Source organism: Mytilus edulis, chromosome 3 (assembly GCF_963676685.1).
Source record: "Mytilus edulis chromosome 3, xbMytEdul2.2, whole genome shotgun sequence".
Taxonomy (NCBI): domain Eukaryota; kingdom Metazoa; phylum Mollusca; class Bivalvia; order Mytilida; family Mytilidae; genus Mytilus; species Mytilus edulis.
In genome coordinates, this window is record NC_092346.1 from 18,631,900 (window position 1) to 18,654,776 (window position 22,877).

Genomic DNA, 22,877 nt, shown 5'->3' on the forward strand with positions numbered 1-22,877 from the left:
CTGTTGTAGAAGAGTGTTTATCTCTGATTTTATGTTTGATTGTTTAGATTCAAGGTCATCCAGAATGTCTTGTTCTATTTTGTTTAAGTAATCATCTATAGATTTCTTGAAAGATTGTATTTCTTCAGCCGCTTTTACTTTTCTGAGAAATGCTGATTTCAATTCTACTGTTCAAACATTTTATAATCTTTTTAAAGTTTTCTTTCACATTCTTCAAATCTTTTTCAAGAAGTTGAACAGAGGCAGATGATTTAACTTGCCTAATGATATCTGATATAAGTTTCAGTTCTTGACATTTCTGATGTTCATCAGTGATGCATGTAACACAACAAGGGCAAGCATGGAAAGAACAGTAAAGTTCAAACTTCTTCTTGTGGTCTTTGCACTGGCTACTTATTTTGCGTATAAATTGAGGTAATTTATGGTATTTTGTAGAAGACATGGTTTTATGGTCTTTGGATGTTCTTGACCTTTTGTGATGTTTTCCACAGTCTTTACAAAGGAACACCTCACATTCTGTGCACCATGTGACAGCTTCTGTAGATGTCCCATCGTCATCATAACAAAGGGTGCAGATTTTGTTATCTGAAGAGGCCATATTCTCTTATTTCTGAAATGTAGAGTAGAAAAATATTGAAAAATAAATGCAAACTGCACAATAAAGAGGAATAAATTTTGCTTAGAGAGAAGAAATGGTTATTTTAGGTAACACAGTTTGTAGCAAAGAAAACATGATTTTGACATATTATGGATATATTTAGATCAATGCTCGTATAATTGCCATAAAAAAACTTGGTTTATTGGAAAAGTTATTTTAAAATGTGATTTCCTTATTAACATGAATAAACCTAAGAGTGTTGATGTTGAAGAAGAGCATGAATCAAGTTGAGTGTCACAAGGTCTTTGGAGTCTTTAAATTCATTTTTGGGTCATCTTTGATTTTGTATGAAGGTGTCTTGTCATTAAAACCTTTATGGTGACAGAGTTTGACAATTTTATATGGGAAATCATCTATTAACTCTTTGTATGAGGAAATCACCATCATTTTATATCTGATCCAATTTGATTGTTGGTTTCCATTCACCAAAAACTTGGATGAGCTTGATTACCAGAAGTTCACATCTTTTAAGAAGACCTTTTTTTCTAGGGGGACCTGTAGACATATTGATGTATACTTATATTTTCTTATCGCCATGATGCCTTAGTTTTTTTTATCAGGTCCTCTTCAATTTTTTTTTTTTTTGTTTCCACTCGTCAAGGATTGAATGATCAAGTCTGTCAATCAGAAAAATTGTAATTGGGGAACATTTCCTCAGAAAGAGGACTTGTAAAAATATCCATATTAATTATCTTGGATGTGTGAGCTAAATCACTCAAGGTTCTGTCATTAAACGTATCAGATCAAGGTTTGAAAAAGAGGGAAGAGTTTGTCTGGCATATTACGCGTGTCTGGCATACTAAATTATATTCCTGGTTCCTTTGATAACTATTTACACCACTGGGTGTATGCCACTGCTGGTGGACGTTTGGTCTCCGAGGGTATCACCAGCCCAGAAGTCAACATTCCGTGTTGACATGAATATCAATAATGTAGTCATTTTTGTCGAGCCTGCAACTTTTGTTGCAGAAAGCTCGACATAGGGATAGTGATCCGGCGGCGGCGGCGGCGGTGTTAGCTAACTTCTTAAAAGCTTTATATTTTATAAGGTGGAAGACTTGGATGCTTCATACTTTGTATATAGATGCCTCATGTTACGAAGTTTCCGTCAGTCAAATGTCCAATGTCCTTGACCTTATTTTCATGGTTCAGTGACCACTTGAAAAAAAAGTTCAGATTTTTTGTAATGTTGAATTCTCTCTTATTATAAGTAATAGGATAACTATATTTGATATGTGCGTACCTTGCAAGGTCCTCATGTCTGTCAGACAGTTTTCACTTGACCTCAACCTCATTTCATGGATCAGTGAACAAGGTTAAGTTTTGGTGGTCAAGTCCATATCTCAGATACTATAAGCAATAGGGCTAGTATATTCGGTGTATGGAAGGACTGTAAGGTGTACATGTCCAACTGGCAGGTGTCATCTGACCTTGACCTCATTTTCATGGTTCAGTGGTTATAGTTAAATTTTTGTGTTTTGGTCTGTTTTTCTCATACTATATGCAATAGGTCTACTATATTTGTTGTATGGAATGATTGTCAGTTGTATATGTCTAGCGGGCAGATGTCATGTGACCTTGACCTCATTTTCATGGTTCAGTGGTCAAAGTTAAGTTTTTGAGTTTTGGTCTTTTTTTCTAATACTATATGCCATAGGTCAACTATATTTGGTGTATGGAAATATTTTATGATCTTTATGTCAGTCGTGCAGGTTTTATTTGACCGTGACCTCATTTTCACGGTTCATTGCACAGTGTTAAGTTTTTGTGGTTTGGTCTATTTTTCTTAAACTATAAGTAATAGGTCAACTATATATATGTTGTATAGAAGCATTGTTAGCTGTACATGTCTGCCTGGCATGGTTCATCTGACCTTGACCTCATTTTCAAGGTTTATTGGTCTTTGTTTAGTTAACTTGGTTAATGTTAAGTTTATGTGACAGTTGTAATAAAGCTTAGCTTTATACTTAGGACTATCAACATAATATCAATAATTAGTATAGAAGGCGAGACATTTTAGCGTGTGCACTCTTGTTATAAATTTCCTGTTTACAAAACTTTAAATTTTTCGAAAAACTAAGGATTTCAATCTTATCCCAGGCATAGATTACCTAAGCCGTATTTGGCACAACTTTTGGGAATTTTGGATCCTCAAAGCTCTTCAACTTTGTACTTGTTTGGCTTTATAAATATTTTGAAATGAGCTTCACTGATGAGTCTTATGTAGACAAAACGTGTGTCTGGTGTTCTAAACTATAATTCATGGTACCTTTGATAACTATATATTAAGTTATAAGCCTGGTAACTTTTGATAGCTATAATTCGTGTGTTTCTCTGTCCTATGTGTTCTACCATTTATTTTTATTGTAGTCCTGTCAAGTAATGTTGTCATTTTAATGTTATTTTTAATATTGCCATAAAAGTGGGAGGTTTTGCTAGCCATAAAACCAGGTTAAATCCACCATTTTTTTCTTAAAATGTCTTGTACCAAGTCAGGAAAATCCCCATTGTTATATTATGGTTCTTTTCTGTGTGCGTTACATTTTCAAGTTGTGTTTCTGTTGTGTCATAGTTCTCTTATATTTGATGTGTTTCCCTCAGTCTAAGTTTGTAACCCGGATTTGTTTTTTTCAATCGATTTATGAATTTTGAATAGCGGTATACTACTGTTGCCTTTATTTATGTTTATCAAGCAAGACAATCCCTATCATCTCATGTGTTGATATTTCCAAATAAAAAAGGGAGTCCAGGCTTGTGGTTAACTTATAAGATAGTCACCAATTAGGTGACAAAATGTAGACAAAACACACCTCTTATATATCATATTATAAGCCTGTGCCTTCAATGGGATTTGTTAAACCTGTAAAAGCATTTTCTTTAATTTTTGAAAAGCTTTATCGATCATCAATGTTTATCCCTGATCTAAAACAAAACATTCTTACCATTTGTGTTGTGATAGATGATGCATGCTCAGTATTAGAAATTTACAGAGTGGAAAACTTGTTACTATATATAGAGTGTATTATATAGATATAATAATCATCAATGTTGCACTGAGTCAGCTGTTTTAAATTGCAAGGCATTTTCTCTCATGAAAACTTCTAACTGGTCCAAAATAAGATTCAGAGATTCCAAATGAAATTAGAATTACTTGACATAGCCAGAATCATTAAAAATACAATATAAATATTGTTTTTTTAATATTAAAACAAAATAAAAACATTTCACACTATAAATTTAATATTTTACAGATATTTGTAGTGGTAAACCAAATTGCTTTTTTTATATTTTCTTTTTTTTTTAATAACCAGAAGCTAATTCATCCAAAATTTCATTATTATCAAATTTATCTACATTCACATTTCAAATTTGAAAAACAAAAACTTTTTGAAAAGATTTCTCCTCACTATCATCATTCATTCTACTTGAAATGAGCATCGTCCCTGTTTCTCTGTTGATGTCTATTGCTATAGGATCTTTGATTCCATCAGATTCTGATAATATTGTCTTGCTTGTTTTACCATCTGGTGATACTACCATGACACTGTTGTTTTCAGTAGAAGCTATATAAATGAAGCCATTCATGTCTATTGCTATCCCTTGTGGGTAGCGGATGTCACAGTGTTTGAATGTCCAAAGTGGTTCTCCAGTACTTGCGTAGCAGCAGACTTTTTGTTCATCACCAATGGTACCATAGTTGTTTCCTTTAAATAACGAAATAAAATTTGCCTTAACTTCTTCTAAGATTTTATGAGATTTAATATCATCCAAGTTCACTATTGTACTTTTCTCACTACTGCTGATGACCAATATTTGACCATCACTTGCTACTCCATAACAATCATGAGAAATTTTTATTTTTTTAATAACTTTTTTCTTCTCTATATCCACCAGGACTATCTGGTTTGCTGATCCTAATGTAACAGCCACCGTATTATTTCTGACAAAGCAAGTATCTGTTGAAGATCCTGGTAATTTCCCTATAACCTCTTTTTTAAAGGTGCCATCATTATTGAATAACCACAGCTGACTTTTTTTATCCTGGTTATTAAGAATTAAATATGTGCTATCAGGTAATATCCTACATGCACCTATATGAATACACTTCTTATCATCTGGAATACTCAGTGTTTTCAACATGGAAGGCTTTATGAGGTCAAATCCTGGATATGTTGGAACCAAAAACTGTGCTTGGTCTTCTCTTCCAGCATTAACTTGGAGAGGAGAAGGTCTGGTATGGATATGTATATCACCAAATGATTTGACATATTTTACAATTGAATGAACAGATGGCGTAATTATCACCTGCAAGTTGTTTTCTTTGAGGTTGTCTCCTCTTTTTAAATCGTCAATGTATTGAGCTGCTTTAGATGTAGTTTTCTCAATTTCTTTCAGACCAACATACATTTGTAGCTCAGTTGCATGTTGTGTCATCTGGGAAAAGTCACTTTGCAATTGATTTATTTGATTGGCTCGTTGCTCGAGTTGTAGAAGGAGAGTGTTCATCTCTGATTCCAGCTCTGAATGCTTATATTCTAAGTCATATTTTATTTCTTTTTCTAGTTTATTGAATAATTCATCTATTGAGTTCTTCATATATTGAATTTTTGCAAAGGCTTGTATTTTCTGAAATTTACATGTATTAACCCTGCTTTTTAAGTATTTTATTATCTCTTCAAAGCTTTCCTTTACATCCTTCAAATCTTGATCAAGAAGTTGAACCCAGGCAGATGATTTCACTTGTGCTACAACGTCTGATAGTGGTTTCATGTCCCTGCATTTCTTGTGTTTGTCACTACAGCACTTTTCGCAGCATGGACAGGCATGGAAAGAACAGTAAAGTTTAAATTTCTCCATGTGATCTTGGCAATAGGTACTCATATCCTGTACAAATTGAGGTAGCTTGTGATAGTCTTCAATAGACATTGTTTTATGGTCATCAGATATTTTCATCTTTTTGTGATGTTTTTCGCAGTCTTTACACAGAAACTCCTCACATTCTGTGCACCATGCTATAGCTTCTTTAGAATTATATTCATCATAACAGAGAGTGCAAATGTCCACATCTGATGAGGCCATTTTCCTTAAATTTCTGAAATTTTATATGAGAGAAAAAGATAAGCATTTTGTTTTTAGGACAAAATTCACAATTAATTTACAGCACACTGTCCAAAACATACTTCAAATATTAATTAGCTAAAATATAAGTAAATCAAAAAAGTATTGACAAACCCAGATGAGGAATCAGAGCTTTGCTTAAAGGAGAAACATTTCTTAATTTAATAATAATCAGTATTATCAATAAAATAATTTGTTCGTAACCATCAATATTGTGATTACTGTGAAATAATCTAATATGAGGCAGGCATTACCTGTGAATGGGGACGAAGTTTGTTTAAATTATTTTTTTTGTATTTTAAATATTTGTTAAAAAAAAGATACGGAAATACCATAACGTTTCCGATTTTGGTTCTGTTGTTAGGGATTTTACTTGTGACGTTATTTAAGTTATGACGTCATGTTCAATGTAAACAAAGAAACGCAATGCATCAGGTAGGCCTAACGTTTATTCACACCAAAGACAAAGAATGATTAAAAATGAAATATTGGTATTGTGTTCCTTGAGTTCCTATAGACTAATCAAAGTCTCACGACAACAAGACCGGAAGAAGGAAGTAGAGTTATGTGTTCTGCGCAGATCCGGAAATTAGAAAACATGAAAAAAAAAAAATTGAACGATTTTGAGTTCATTAGTACAATGAAAAATTCGGGAAATTTTCCCGATTTTTTTTTTTTTTTTTTTTTTTTATTGAATTTTCTACTGTAATAGGGGACTTCGTCCCCATATAAATAGCAAAATAGCCCAAAAAGCTGTGCTTAAAAATGGCATTAAAACAAAAATAAGTAAAATGTGTCAATAGTAATGGATGCCCCACTCTCACTTTCATTTAGAATGTTCAGTGGACTCGGAAATTGAGGTCAAAACTCTAATTTGGCATTAAAATTAGAAAGATCATATCATAGGGAACATGTGTACTAAGTTTCAAGTTGATTCACCAGGACTTCAACTTCATCAAAAACTACCTTGACCAAAAACTTTAACCTGAAGTGGGACAGACGGACGGACAAATGGACGCACAGACAAGAAAACATAATGCCCCTCTTCTATTGTAGGTGGGGCATAAAAATTAAAAATAACAATAAACATACCTGCATCAAACACCCAAGATCAAACAAGGAAGTCTATGCAGTGCATATTCCATTTAAAGATTACAATACAAATTTGTGAAGAAAGACTTCTCCAGAAAAAACGTATAAACTATCGATTACATATTGCATAATATTAAATTGCTTGAAGATTTAAAATCTTTTGACATAAATAAAGTTATATGAATGCTTGGTTCTCCTTGGTGTAATGTTGTATACCAACAGACAATAGGAGAGGAGCATCATATCTTCCATTCTTATTTATTAATGTCAATATATGCATTGCTTGTCAGTCTGTCTGTCTGTTCTGAAATTGCTCAAAGTCATGTTTTTCTCAGACTGTTGATGTGAATATATTATTATATAAATTCAAAATAACAACAAAAATATTAACAATATCAAAAAAGTGCCTAATAAAAGAAAAAAATATTAAAGTGAATACATTACCTAGGTATTAAGCTTATACACTTTCCAAAATATACATATTACAGGATACACAGGTGGAAAGAATTTACGATACATCGAAATCAGTACATGTACTGTAAAGCGCCCTTTGCATTTTTTATAAAAAAAATATATTTGAACAGTTGAAGTTGATTACCTCACATAATGAAATCGTATTTGATGTGAAGAGCTAGGATAAAATATTGCCTGTCTAATGAAAGTTAGCTGTAACTCAAGATTTGAATTTATTGATTAAAACTGACAAAAAACAATCAGAAGATATTATACCCAAGTACAAGATTACCTGATCCACAATCACATTCATACTCACAAGGAATAGTCCATTTTCATATTACCAACTTTTGATTGCAGAATTTATTTTTTTGTGAACATGAGGTTATCTTCTTGTTTATTTCTGAATATTATAATGAAAGAACGTCCGCAAACTGTGAATCATAACGTCAATAATATAATTGAGGTGCAATGGTTTTTTTCAGTCATTTTTTAGAGTGGTTCAAGATGTCTTTAAAATGTCATCAAATAATGGATGGAGTTGATTATAAAACAGGTCTGAAGTTGTCATTAAAAGTGATCAGAGTTGTCCTGATTCCATTTTTTTTTACTCTTACAGTAATTATTTCCTATGAAGTTTGATAAAGGGTTGCTGCTCACAAGGAAGCTAATTTAAACCAAGAGTTCCAAATGGTGAAGTTGAAATCATACCTTTGTAAATTTTAAGGATGTCATTAGAAGTTGGTTGACCTTTATGAAATTTTGTTTCACACATGATATTGGATATGTTGTAACTACAATCCTGTTTCCTTTTCATGAATTTGACCTACCAATAAGACTATTTACCAGTGTTATAATACAATGAGTAACAAGAAAGGGTGTTACATGTGGAGCAGCATCTACTTACCCTTCCAATGCACCTGAGATCACCCCCAGTTTTTGGCAGGGTTCATGTTGCTTAGTCCTAATTTTCTATGTTGTGTCTTCTGTACTTTTATTTGTCTGCTTGTCTTTTTCTTTTTTAGCCCTGGTGTTGTCAGTTTTTTTTTTATCTATGTGTTTGAATGTCCCTCTGGTATCTTTCGTCCCTCTTGGCACCTCTGTATGCAATTATTGAGATAATAATATTGTCTCTGGTGGAATGATGACTCAGTGCATGGCTATCATACCACATCTTCATTTTTTATTCAAGCATATACAAATGTGGTATATGGTAAACCTATTCTAAGAAAGAAAAAAGAGATAGAAATATTTAATTTGTACCTATCTAAGTATGACATGCAATCTGCCAATAATTAGAGAACTATATACAATGTACAATTATATCAAATGATTAGCCAGGTATTATTTGTTTCAGTGTTTGGACATCTGCTGACCTTTGGTTCTAATAAACATGGACAACTTGGTGTGGGAGATTATAGAAAAAGATTACATTTAGTGAAGATTGGTGGTGAATTAACGGGAAAACAAGTATTAAATGTGGCATGTGGTGATGGCTATACTGTGGCAGCTACTAGTGGTAAGTTATATGTAGAATTAGCAGGGAACACAAGGATAACATATTTATACCCCTGCTCCAAAGGAGGAGGTCATACAGTTTTACCCTTGTCTGTATTCTAACACATTATGGTCATGTATGATTTTTTATACATTGCATTTATTAATATATGGTAAGCTGTAAGTTCATACTTCATGGTGTTGTCAGTTTATTTTCGATTTATGAGTTTGACTTTCCCTCTGGTATAGCAAATTAACCTGACGATATCGGGATATGGGTATTTAGTCGGATCTTAACACGTACTTGTGATTTGTTTAAAACCGGTTTTAACGAAGAAATGTCGAAATGTTCAGAACTTAATTAAATCTGTTTTTGGGTAAGATGGTGCAAGCATACGATTTTTATTGCGTCTTACACTTTGAGAGGCGAATAATTTTTAGCAACTTTATTTAAATATTGTGTAAAAACATTAATTATGAGCTATGAAAGTCAAGTGGCTCAAGCATTTTGCTGAGGAAGTTTTAAAAAAATGCAAAGAAATATTTTAACAGTGGGTTAGATTTCATTAGTCTTTATTATCTATAGATTAACAACTTTTGGTTATATTTATAATTTAGAATCATCATTGAAGGTGTAGCGCGATTGCACAGTTAATTAATATATTGATGTGCCATTTGTATGCAAGAGTGACATTCCGTTGTATTATGTGCCAATTCGAAAAAGTTATGCGAGTATTGTCTCCCTTTAACAGGTTCATTATTTTATAATTAAGTTTAGGTTTCTGATATTAATTTGAATAGTTACAAAATGTATCGATTCAATATATTTCAGTTTTTGTTATTGGTGTATCAAAAACATTGATGTACGAATATAATTTCATAAATTTGAAACGTTTAAAATGATTACATACCAATATAAAGAACCGTTCATCATTTTTGATAAAGACTATGATTGAAATTTGTATTATTTATCTTCCCTTCATGATAGAATGATTGGGTAATGAACCAAAGTTCTCTAAAGGTAATCACAGACAGGGACTAGCAAGCAATTTTTCATTATAGCTTATTTAGTGTTAAAACAACTCTCCACTATAAACAAATGTTATTTTATACAAATATAAGGACCTTGTTAGCTAAATCTACATATTGTATTAAATATTATGAATTTTTATTCCAATAGATTAATATGCTATCTGGTATCTTTCGTCCCTCTTTTAGAAAAGTAAGCAAGTGCATTTTGATATAGTTTTACAAAGAAAAATCACCTTTACTTTTCAAGCTTTGCCTCTAAAATTTGCAAATTAAACCTTTTGTTTTTTAATTTTCAAATTAATCAAATACCCCAATGTATGGAGTGGTAAAACCTGTAGAACAAGAAATTAAATTGGATTATAAAATCATAGAAATGAAAATATTTGGTCAGAGTTATCTCTCTTCTTTCAAAAAATTAGAATTCTTGGTACTGTGCTAAAGCACACTACATTTTAGGAATATTATCAAGTCAACAACTAACACCTACTGAAATTGAAATCCCTAATATGCAATGATGTCTGCTGCGCAAGTCTGTATTCTTTAATTCACCGAAATATTTTATTTTCTTGCAGACAATGAAGTTTATTCCTGGGGTAACGGTGAGAATGGCAGACTGGGTGCTAAGTATGATGGGAAGGGACCTAACAGTATGTGTACAGCCTACCCAAGACCTGTGTTTGGATCTCTACATGATGTCCCTAACCTGGCAGCCAGACACTGGCATACCATCATTATAGCAGGTAAGTGTAGATATTATTTATGAGGGTAGTAATGGGGGTACCATCATGACGAATGACGGTAACAAAATTTTGCCAAATGACGTTAATGGCAATTTTTGGAGCATGACGACAAAATGTACACTTTCTTTTAGATGATACAAAATTGGTTGATTTCCTGTTTACAAAATTTCGAATTTTCGAAAAAAACTAAGGATTTTCTTATCCCAGGCATAGATTACCTTAGCCTTATTTAGCACAACTTTTTGGAAATTTGGACCCTCAATGCTCTTCAACTTTGAAATTGTTTGGCTTTATAAATATTTTGAAATGAGCTTCACTGATGAGTCTTATATAGACAATATGCGCGTCTGGCGTGCTAACTTATAATCCTGGTACCTTTGATAACTATTTGACGCATTGCCTTAATTTTATTCCAGAAATGATGCTAACAGTAATTATTAGAGACCTGACAAATCATGATGATCATATTTTGACGAATCACAGTAAAATTTGAACCAATTTGACGCAAACGGTAGCCGAATGACCGTTGGATGCTTGACCGTAAAGGGCATTTCTACCCTCATTTATTGGAGGCCTTATTTGAACTGAATCTGATGTACTGCCTGTACTTTTTGATACATATTTATAAACATACCTACTTATAAAAGTGAAATATTGTCTTTTTCTTGCAGAAAAAGTATTAAACCAAAAAACTATAAGAGGTAGAATATCCTCTCCCAGCTGTAAGTAGATATTAATATTAATTTAGATCTTTAGCATGTTGTGTTTTAGATTTCAATACGAATATTTGTGTCATAGTCTTATCCCTCATTCTTTCCGAATACATGTACAAAATTTATCTAAATATTTTTTTGGATTTGAAATAGTTTTACAAGTAATACAGTGGCTGCATCTCAGAGAGCAGGATCTTTTTAATTCTACCTAATGCATTAGTGTTTATTCAATCATAAATTTTTTTAGCTCACCTGGCCCGAAGGGCCAAGTAAGCTTTTCTCATCACTTGTTGTCCGTCGTCTGTCGTCGTCGTTAACTTTTTACATTTTGAACTTCTTCTAGAGAACCACTGAATGGAATGAAACCAAACATGGCATGGATGTTCCTTATGAGGTGCTGACCAAGTGTTGTTACTTTGTAGCCGATCCGTCATCCAAGATGGCTGCCAGGGGGGGATTTAGTTTAACATAGGACCCTATGGGAAATGCATACAAATGACTTCTTTTAGAGAACCACTGAATGGAATGAAATTAAACATAGCATGAATGTTCCTTATGAGGTGCTGACCAAGGGTTGTTACTTTGTAGCCGATCCATCATCCAAGATGGATGCCAGCGGGGGACTTAGTTTAACATAGGACCCTACGGGAAATGCATACAAATGACTTCTTTTAGAGAACCACTGAATGGAATGAAACCAAACATAGCATGAATGTTCCTTATGAGGTACTGACCAAGTGTTGTTACTTTGTAGCAGATCCATCATCCAAGATGGCCGCCAGTAGGGGACTTAGTTTAACATAGGACCCTATGGGAAATGCATACAAATGACTTCTTTTAAAGAACCACTGAATGGAATGAAACCAAACATAGCATGAATGTTCCTTATGAGGTGCTGACTAAGTGTTGTTACTTTGTAGCGGATCCATCATCCAAGATGGCCGCCAGCAGGGGACTTAGTTTAACATAGGACCCTATGGGAAATGCAAACAACTGACTTCTTTGAGAGAACCACTGAATGGAATGAAATCAAACATAGCATGAATGTTCCTTATGAGGTGCTACTGCTAACCAAGTGTTGTTACTTTGTAGCCGATCCATTACCCAAGATGGCCGCCAATGGGAAACTTAGATTAACATAGGCCCCTATGGGAAATGCATACAAATGACTTCTTTTAGATAACCACTGAATAGAATGAAACCAAACATAGCATGAATGTTCCTTATGATCAGATGCTGACCAAGTGTTGTTACTTTGTAGCGGATCCATCATCCAAGATGGCCGCCAGCAGGGGACTTAGTTTAACATAGGACCCTATGGGAAATGCATACAAATGACTTCTTTTAGAGAACCACTGAATGGAATGAAATTAAACATAGCATGAATGTTCCTTATGAGGTGCTGACCAAGTGTTGTTACTTTGTAGCCGATCCATCATCCAAGCTGGCCGCCAGCAGGGAATGAAACCAAAGATAGCATGAATGTTCCTTATGAGGTGCTGACCAAGTGTTGTTACTTTGTAGTCGATCCATCATCCAAGATTGCCGCCAACAGGAGACTTAGTTTAACACAGGACCCTATGGAAAATACATACAAATTTCTTCTTTTAGAGAACCACTGAATTGAATGAAACCAAACATGTTTGTTCCTTTCCTTTTGAGGTGCTGGCCAAGTGTTGTTACTTTGTAGCCAAATTTTATCTTTTTTTATATAATTTCAAAAACCCAAGAAAAGTCAGGTGAGCGAATACAGGCTCTTGAGAGCCTCTAGTTTTTCTTTCTGCCTGTCTTTCAGTTCCTTTCTAGTTTCTGATTGTTCTAATAATTAGTTTTAAAAAATAAGTGGTAAAAGAAATGAATCAAATAAATTGAAAGGTAAAAAATTGGAACCAACTTCTGAATGTTATATCAAAGTAAGGAGATGAGGTATGATTGCTAATGAGACTAATATCCACCAGATACAAAATGAGGTAGATATGATTAACTTACTACATGTATGATAGATTGTCATACAGTCAACATGTAAATTGTCCAAACAAAATGACTTTACTTGTAAACAATTGCATTAGATATTTTATTGATTGCATTTCTAACAATTTAAATGTAGTTTATAGATATACACTCTATCTTTCATTTCTTACTAACAGCCCCAAAAGATAAATGTAAGTACTTCTGTTTGATTTAACATCACTTAATAACAAGTTTATATATCATGTGTTGTTTTATATGCAAATTGTTTTTACAAAAGTAGTTATTGGAATATGGATTAAAAATATTTCATACAAGGTGATTCAGCTAAAAAACGGGGGAATTTTCAGAGTGAATGCTAGTGATTGTGAGTGATTCACTTTGATCACTAAGATTTTTATTTTGTAGTAATATTAAACCTGATGTTGATTTGCTCAACACCACCACAGGCATTTTTTTTTCTAATTAATCTTGTGTGTGCTGTACATATAAACACATAGGCTTTTTTAGTGTATGAGGAAATAGGTATTTTTATACGCCCGTCAAAATTTGGACAGGACATATTATGGTATACAAATGTCCGGCGTCCGTCTATCCATCTGTCTGTTGTGCCGTCTGTCTGTCTGTCTGGCATCCACATGTCACACTGTAACTTGAGAACCGCTTATCCAAATTTCATGAAACTTAATATAGTTGGTCCAAGTACACAGTTATTTCGTAGTGCATTTCTTTTAGACAATAAATGAAAATAAAAAAAATCCCATCTGCACTTTCTCAATAATATTTTTACAGTGTGTTGTACTACTTTTGAGACAAATTATATCAAAATTATAGAAAACCTCATCAGCTCTAACTCAAAATATGAACAATTTTATGTTAAGGGGGTCTTGAAATCTTTTGACAGCTTCCGAAGTGCTAATTTTTTACCTTTTTCAGCTGGACCTAATCACTACTTTACATTAATATTTATGACCCAAATTTTTTTAGTGTCATTTCACCCCCCTACTTGCTATATGAGGAATAAAATTTGGAGAAATAAATTTGGAAGGGGTATAACAAAAATTGGCAAATAACACACTGTCCACACTAAGGACTATATTTGTGGACAACGAAAAATCAAAGGACGATCGATAACTGTGTACTTGGACCAGTTGTTTCTTATGATGGTTAAACGATCTGTATACTTTACAGTGAAAACAAGATTTAAACTTTTTGAGTTTCTGGACTTTATAACTAAAACAGGGGTGTATATTCTTCACATGTCGCACTGTATCTCAAAAATGATTTCTGATTATTGCTTTAAACTTCACACACTTCTTTGTAATAAAACAGGGGGGTTTTCACATGTTGCATCGTATCTTAAAAACCATTAATGACTGTTGCTTTAAACTTTACACACTTCCCAGTTATATTAATCCAAAGTTCTGTATACTTTTTGGTGATGATTCAAAATGTTATTTTAGAGTTATTGAGAGTTTTTTGTAAAAAATGGGGTGGGTTTTCACATGTCGCGCCATATCTCGGAAATTATTTATGATAATGGCATAAAACTTCTCACACAAGACTAAGGGTCATTGCGCAGCTGTTTATTCAATATGACATAATTTGAATTAGAGGTAATTCCCTTGGTTTATATAAAACATTTGTTATTGGAAAGTCTTGATAAAACAACCTTTAAAGATCATAGTGGTAAAATATACAGATATAACTTTTTTTAACATACTTGGGGAAAAAACTTTTTCCGAACTTTGGTGGTCAGTAAAACCAGGAATTTGTATGTCTTGGCCTCAAACTTAATTGGAAAGGGAAATAACTCTTAATTAAACTATGTCAATGAAAAACAATCTATACTGGTAACACTACATGATGTATAATCAGTATAAAGATAAGAATTTAAGGTCCCTTTACTTGGAAACCAATATACATTTTATACTTGTCCACCTCATTAAATAAGCATTTAAAAAATCTATGATTTTCATGATTATGCATTTTTTTATTGCCAAGAGATTCATAACTAAATTTTGAATGGCTGTTATTTTATTTTTGCTTGTGTGCCTATGAAATATGTATATTGATTATACTTTATGATTTGTGTATGTTTATGTGGTAGAAATGGCTTTATGAAATATTTATGAGTTTGGAAATTTTTAATGGAAACATTTGAAATTCAATAGTTGTTACTTTTAACTCCTACGCTTAAAATTTAACAAATATGTTTTGATAAAAACTGTGAAGTGTAATATTTTAAACATGATATGCATGGATCAGTTTTACAGCCAATACCATTTAATAAATCACTTTTTTGAGATATATAATTTACAAGAGAATTTTAGGTGTTGACAGGCTTCTGATTTGATACTATTTTAACCATTGTGGCCCTTATACAAATGAGAGCTTTTTTATATTTGGGTAATATGTGTTATAAAGTGTATTCTTATATTGTCTTATGTTGTCCTGTTACACCACTGTCTTAGGTTGGGGAGGGTTCGGCACTCACAGACTTGTTATATCCTGTAGAATTCTTTATATTCCAGTCTTGAACTAGGTTTGTGGAGTCAGTTTCACAAAAAAACTTACAATCAAGATTGATCGTAAGTCATGAACAATTTAGTATACTGTGGATTCATTATTATTTTTTGGATACCAATTTTCGTGGATTTCATGGGTACAGGTGAACCACGAAATTAAAATCTGAATCAATCCTGCATAAATTTGGTGTCCCTATTAACATTTTCGCCATGAAAGCTTAAACACAACATTGACATATCTTTTTAACTAACATTTCATTCAGAAAAAACATAATGAGTAAAACAGCAACTCCAAAGACAGGCACCACGCCGACCTCAATTAACAACAAATCTTGTGCCCAATGTGAAGAAACATTTAAGAAAAATCAAAAATGTATGAACTGTAATATATGCCGATATTGGTTCTGCATAGAGTGTAGCCACGTTTCAGCAAAATTATATGAGTTACTGAAAACCGAGTCGACCCCTAATTTGCCATTTAACTGTGATGGATGTGTCCGTGTATTACCAAAATTAAATGAGTTAGGGTTACACATTGAGAGACAAAGGGTACTTTTTGAAGAACTTGATACTAAATTGAAAGTAGTTGAATCCAGCATGGATGTTAAAATTGACCAAAGAGTTGAAAGAGCCTTTGAGTCGTTTAGGGACAGAGAAGAAAGAAAATGTAATTTAATAATTCACAATGTCCCAGAACCAGATTGTAGTACTGATAATAAGAAAAGAGATGATGAACTTTCATTGAAAGATATATTGCACACTGTTCAGAGTGATGAAGTTGAAATTAAATCATTTATAAGATTGGGTAAACCAAATGAGAGTAAACCAAGACTGATGAAAGTAACTGTTGGCTCCGTTGTTAATAAGCATAAAGTTCTAGGGAACTCTAAATTGTTAAGAAGGAAAAACAGTGATGGGTATACTGTACATAAATGGAACAATATTTATATTACCCCTGACTTGACAAAAGAGGAGAGAGATATTAACACTGAGCTGAGAAAAGAGCTAGAGAGGAAGAAAAAAGCAACAAACAATGCAAACTTGGTAATTTTCCGGGGGAAAATCGTTGAAAGAAAAGACATTTCTGGTCAGTCTATTATGACAAATACAGCTAGTGGTGTTGAAAGTGGCGGTTCAGGTCAGACTGCCAATTTTCGACCGTAGACTTTCTATAGAAAAGATCAAACAACATGTAAATACGTTAATTCCAGTTGGTTTTTGTTACAGTTCAAATGTTACAGTTAATTTTTTTAATAACTTTGATAATGCAGAAAATGACAATGCAAGTACATCTAATGTTGATTCAGCAAGTGAATCTGATGATATATGCGAAAAGGGTGGTGAAATAAGTTACAGTACATCTGAGAGTGCTAAAGATAGTATGCAAGATAATGCATTTTTTAATAATTTTGATAATGCAGAAAATGACAATGCAAGTGATTCTGATGATATAAGCAATGATGGTAGTGTGATAAGTGATAGTACTTCCGAAAGTACAGAAAATAACAGGCAAAATAATATTGATGATTTAGATCGAAATATTAACCCTTTAATTGTAAACAAAGTAAAGTGTATGTACACCAATGCTGATCAATTACGTAATAAAATTGATGAACTTGAAGCACAAATACAGGTCGTGAAACCAGATTTTATTTTTATAACAGAAGTTTTGCCAAAAACAAATATTGATATAGATTGCATTTCTCCATTATTTAACATTGAAGGCTATATAGCTTATCCGAGTAAAAATACAGGACGGGGAGTTATTATTTACGCAAAAAGTCATTTCTGTGTCTCACCAAATGAATATATGAATTCGCTTTATGATGATGCCTCATGGTGTAATTGGGTAAAAGACAATAAGACTGTGTTGATAGGCTCAATATACAGAAGCCCATCAAATCAAAACTCATGTTTAAATATTATTGGACTTTTGAATGAAGCAGCTCGATTGTATAACAATATTTTAATAACGGGAGACTTTAATATGCGTGATATTGATTGGAACTTTTGGACTACACCTCACTCTGAGGACCATTACGAACATACTTTTATTGAAGCTTTACGCGACAATTTTCTATATCAACATATAGATAAACCTACAAGATTTAGGGAAAATCAGATGTGTAGAACTCTAGATTTAGTTATTACAAAAGATGAAAGCAATATTGACAATATTAATATTGATGCTCCATTGGGACTTAGTGATCATGCTACCATTACATTTGACTTTTTGTACTCTTTCAATGAATATGAAACTGGTAAATCGAAATATAAATATTCCAAATGTGACTTTGAAAAATTTTCTGAAGCCTTTAGCAATTTTGATTGGGATAGTTCTTTTGAAGATAAAGACATAAGCGAGATGTGGAAAATATTTTCTGAAAAATATAAAAAATGTGTAGAAACGTATGTACCGAAAACTAATCCTAAACCGGGTTGTCAACCTAAACCATTATGGCTAACATTTGATTGTCTGAGCAATATAAAACGCAAACAAAAGGCCTGGTCAAGATACTTGGCTACTAGACGAGCAGTAGATTTTGATTTTTATAAAGTTGCTAGAAACAGGGCAAATGAGAACGTTCGAAAAGCAAAAAAGGAATATGAGAAGTTAGTGGCATCAAAAGCTAAAACTGAGCCAAAATATTTTTGGACATATGTCAAAAGTAAAGTGAAATCAAAATCAGCAGTATCAAACCTCATGAAACCAAATGGGAACTTAACTACTTCCGACAAGGAAAAAGCGACTGTATTAAATGACTTTTTTACCAGTGTATTTACTGCTGAAAATCCAAATAATATACCTAATATTGAAGAGAGAAATTTTGAATCATCTTTAGACCACTTTGTGATCAATCAAGATACAGTTGAAAAATATCTACTTTTATTAAATGGAAGCAAGTCTATGGGTCCAGATAATATTCATCCGTTAATAGTAAAGAGTATGGCAAATACATTTTCAAAACCTTTGACTTTGATATTTCAAAAGTCCATTGACACTGGAAAAATTCCAAAAGAATGGAAAGATGCTAGAGTTACCCCACTTTTTAAGAATAAAGGTAGTAAACTGGATGCGGGAAATTACAGACCGGTCAGTCTAACTTCAATTGTTTGTAAAACTTTGGAAAAGGTTATACGGAAGGAAATGATTGATCATTTAATAACCAATAATTTGTTATCAGACTCACAGTTTGGTTTTCGCTCTGGAAGATCATGTATATTACAATTACTTGATGTCATGGAAGACTGGTCATTATATATGGATAATAATATATCATGGGACACATTATATCTCGATTTTGCCAAAGCTTTCGATAAAGTGCCACATAAAAGATTAGTAAAGAAACTGTATTCATACGGTATTCGTGGATCTATATTAGAATGGATAACTGACTTTTTAACTGGACGTCGACAACAAGTTGCGGTGAAAGGGGAAAAATCTGAATGGCAAAATGTAATTAGTGGAGTGCCCCAAGGCAGTGTACTTGGACCTGTTCTTTTCATTATATTCATAAATGATTTACCAGATGTTGTGGAGTCTATAGTAAAAATTTTCGCAGACGATACTAAAATTTATGCACCTACTTCTAAATCTGATGTCTTACAGAATGATCTAGATGCCCTTTACAATTGGTCCAAGTTATGGGACATGAAATTTAATGTGAACAAATGTAAACAAATCCATTATGGAAGAAATAATCCTGAAAATGTTTATACCATGAACAATATTGATATCATTAAAGATGAACAAGAAAAGGATCTTGGAATTATTTTTCAAAATGATCTTAAATTTTCTCAACATATATCAAGTAAAATAAATAAAGCCAATAGTATACTTGGGCTGATTAACCGAACTTTTATCTTTAAAGATCAATATACATTTTTAAGACTATACGTTGCGTTGGTACGACCACACGTGGAATATGGAAATACAATATGGTATCCGCATTTAAAGAAAGATATTAATGCTGTAGAAAAAGTGCAGATGAGAGCAACTAAATTAATTCCTGATATACGACATTTAAGCTATGAAGAAAGATTAAAAGTACTTAAACTACCTTCCCTAACTCACAGAAGGCGAAGAGGTGATATGATACAAGCTTTCAAAATATTAAAAGGAATCGAAGATATATCTTATGAAAGATTTTTTACTGTCATCAGTACAAATACCCGTGGGCATAATTGGAAATTAGCAAAACCTAGATGTAACACTTCTTTTCGATTAAGACATTTCTCACAACGAATTATTAATGATTGGAATAACCTACCAGTTGAAGTTATTTCATCAAAAACTGTGGAAGCCTTTAAAATTAGTATAGACCGTCATTGGGAATCAGTCATGTATCAGTTAAGAAATTGATGAGGACACAAATAGTTTTCTATATAACTTTTTAATTGTGTGAAATATTGCACCAAATCATGCAGGATTGATGATTGTATCAGTTTTGAAAGTGTACCAAAATAGGGTGGGCTAAAAAGGATAGGATCCTTCCATATGAGCCCCACAACGATCTTACAGGTATCTTACAGGTAATGAAAAATTGCCTATAGGCTTGTATGCTGACTTCAGCATTATAAACCACGAAAATTAACATCAACGAACATTGAAATTTTCCTTAATTCACGAAAATTGGTACCCACGAAAATAAATGAATTCACAGTACTGAGGATAAATTTTAGTCGTATATTTTTTTGTGAAACCGCGACTTCTGTAATTCAGTAGTTGTCATTGGTCTGTCATTATATTTGTTTTGTCAATTTATCCTACGTTTATTCAAAGATAATACAGATACTTTATGCAAACTTTTGTTTGTCTTTTCACAGTAATTATCTAAATTGTAACTGAAAGGGGGTGGTTTGGGAAGGGCCTTATTTGACCCCAAATATCAAGAGCATTATTTCAAGACTTTGAAAAGTCATACATGTATATGTAAAAATGTTACAGAACAATATAATAGAACTATTCTAATGAGATGTGAGCATTTGCATCCAAAACTGGTCAAAAATCGAGATTTTAGTGGAATTTGAAAAAATCTCCCAGATTTACAAACTTATATCTAGGATAAATATACATGTATCACAGGATTTGACAAACATATAATATTCTAATCAGATTTTTTATTTGATATAACAAACATCTTTCATGAGGATGCATGCCCTATATGTTTCTGGTCCTGAAAACCCTGAGGATGCATGCCCTATATGTTTCTGGTCCTTAAAACCCTGAGGATGCATGCCTTATATGTTTCTGGTCCTGAAAACCCTGAGGATGCATGCCCTATATGTTTCTGGTCCTGAAAACCCTGAGGAAGCATGCCCTATATGTTTCTGGTCCTGAAAACCCTGAGGATGCATGCCCTATATGTTTCTGGTCCTGAAAACCCTGAGGATGCATGCCCTATATGTTTCTGGTCCTGAAAACCCTGAGGATGCATGCCCTATATGTTTCTGGTCCTGAAACCCTGAGGATGCATGCCGTATATGTTTCTGGTCCTGAAACCCTGAGGATGCATGCCCTATATGTTTCTGGTCCTGAAACCCTGAGGATGCATGCCCTATATGTTTCTGGTCCTGAAACCCTGAGGATGCATGCCCTATATGTTTCTGGTCCTGAAACCCTGAGGATGCATGCCCTATATGTTTCTGGTCCTGAAAACCCATGTGATTTGGCCTACTTTCTTTAAATTTGATGCAAATTTTTAATTGATGCTAATTGTGATTTCATTAAAAGAATGTTAATAATTTTAAAAATTAACATATTTTCTATTTGGTCATAGTTTTAACTGTGATTCATTGTGAAGGAATTCATTTATTAAAATTTAATGAACTTTTAGATAGAAGCAGAGGCTATTTTGGGGAATTTTTTAGACTTCCTTTCTGCTGTTAAAAAAAAATTTAGAAATCATTTTAAGTTTATGAATGCATTGCTTTCATTTATGGCTCTTATTCCTTAACTAGATTTGGATTATATAATTATTTTAGCTCTTCGACCTTCATATTAGGGTGGGGTTTTTTGGTTTTTTTTTATAAATATTATGACCTTGAGCATTGCAGAAGATACATAAATTGTCTTAAAATATATATCTGCACAGTGCAGTAATTTAATCTTTTTCAAGGGCAAATTTCTATGCTTAAAACTTGTAATCCCATTTGCCTTGAACTTTTTTTTTTAAATATAACCGAGATATAGATATCAAGTGTTTACCTTTTTAGTATCAAGATAAAATAACATGGGTTATTGATCTATGTATTTGTGAAAACAAGATTTTCTGTTTCTTTCAATGTCTTCCATGCATTTTATAAGATTATACATATTTAATGTTTTTTATACAATTCAAATTCAAAATTGGATCTTTCTTATTAACAACTCATCCAACTGTTGCAAGATGCAAAATTACTTTCAAATTGAAAAAAAGATAAATAAATTGATTTTTTAAGATGTGTACTATTTACATTAGAAACCGAGTGTAAATATTATATGCTTATAATATTAGATAGATGTGTTATCTGTTTGGGAGCTTCAAATCATTTCAACATTATCCTAAGGTAAGGATTAGATATGTTAGGAAAAGGGAAAGGATTAGGTTTCAGAAGTTGGTCCTTAATTTTACATTAAGATTACCCCAATTTGATTTTAAATTTTGTTGAACTGATTTTTTTCTAGTCTATTATGACTCTGTAAGTGATGCTTAAAATGCGGTGCTTTGAGCATCCACATCATCAACAATAAGCAGGTTATAATTTGAACTTGGAATTAATTCTAATTATGGAATTTGCATAATTTCTTATGTTTGAAATTTTTGATAAATTCCATGTTTATCCTGTATTACTGTAAATCCAGAAATTATTGTGTGCATTTATTATTGCGATTTTGCCATTTTAGACTTAAATGCGATTTTGATTTTTACGATTTTGAGAAAAATTCTGTTTAATTTATATAAAATATTTCGAAAAGGAGTTTAAGTTATTGCGTTTATAACTCTGTTGCATTTTTTCGCCATTATAAAAACCTCTTAATAATTTCTGAATTTACATTAATATGTTTTGAGTGGTGCATAACACTTTCCACACAATG

At 32.7% G+C, this 22,877-nt stretch overlaps 2 protein-coding genes across 2 annotated transcripts in view; one reads left to right on the forward strand and one right to left on the reverse strand.

Moving 5' to 3' along the window:
• LOC139515948 (serine/threonine-protein kinase Nek9-like) overlaps positions 1-22,877 on the forward strand; it is a 109,270-nt gene that overhangs the window by 64,317 nt on the left and 22,076 nt on the right. The window contains exons 17-20 of the mRNA XM_071305735.1: positions 8,679-8,840; positions 10,423-10,590; positions 11,262-11,312; positions 13,451-13,465. Coding sequence (XP_071161836.1) covers positions 8,679-8,840; positions 10,423-10,590; positions 11,262-11,312; positions 13,451-13,465 — 396 coding nt within the window. The remainder of the gene's footprint in view (positions 1-8,678; positions 8,841-10,422; positions 10,591-11,261; positions 11,313-13,450; positions 13,466-22,877) is intronic.
• Positions 3,936-6,952, reverse strand: LOC139515953 (E3 ubiquitin-protein ligase TRIM71-like). The gene is made up of 2 exons (XM_071305742.1): positions 6,869-6,952; positions 3,936-5,750 (listed from the first exon to the last, which is right to left on the reverse strand). Exon 2 carries the CDS (start codon positions 5,735-5,737, stop codon positions 4,022-4,024), a length of 1,716 nt encoding a protein of 571 aa, XP_071161843.1. The 5' UTR covers positions 5,738-5,750; positions 6,869-6,952; the 3' UTR covers positions 3,936-4,021.

What these genes read in the sequence shown, in the direction of transcription:
- LOC139515953 (XM_071305742.1), bottom strand. Translation starts at nt 5,737, where the DNA reads ATGGCCTCATCAGATGTGGACATTTGCACTCTCTGTTATGATGAATAT.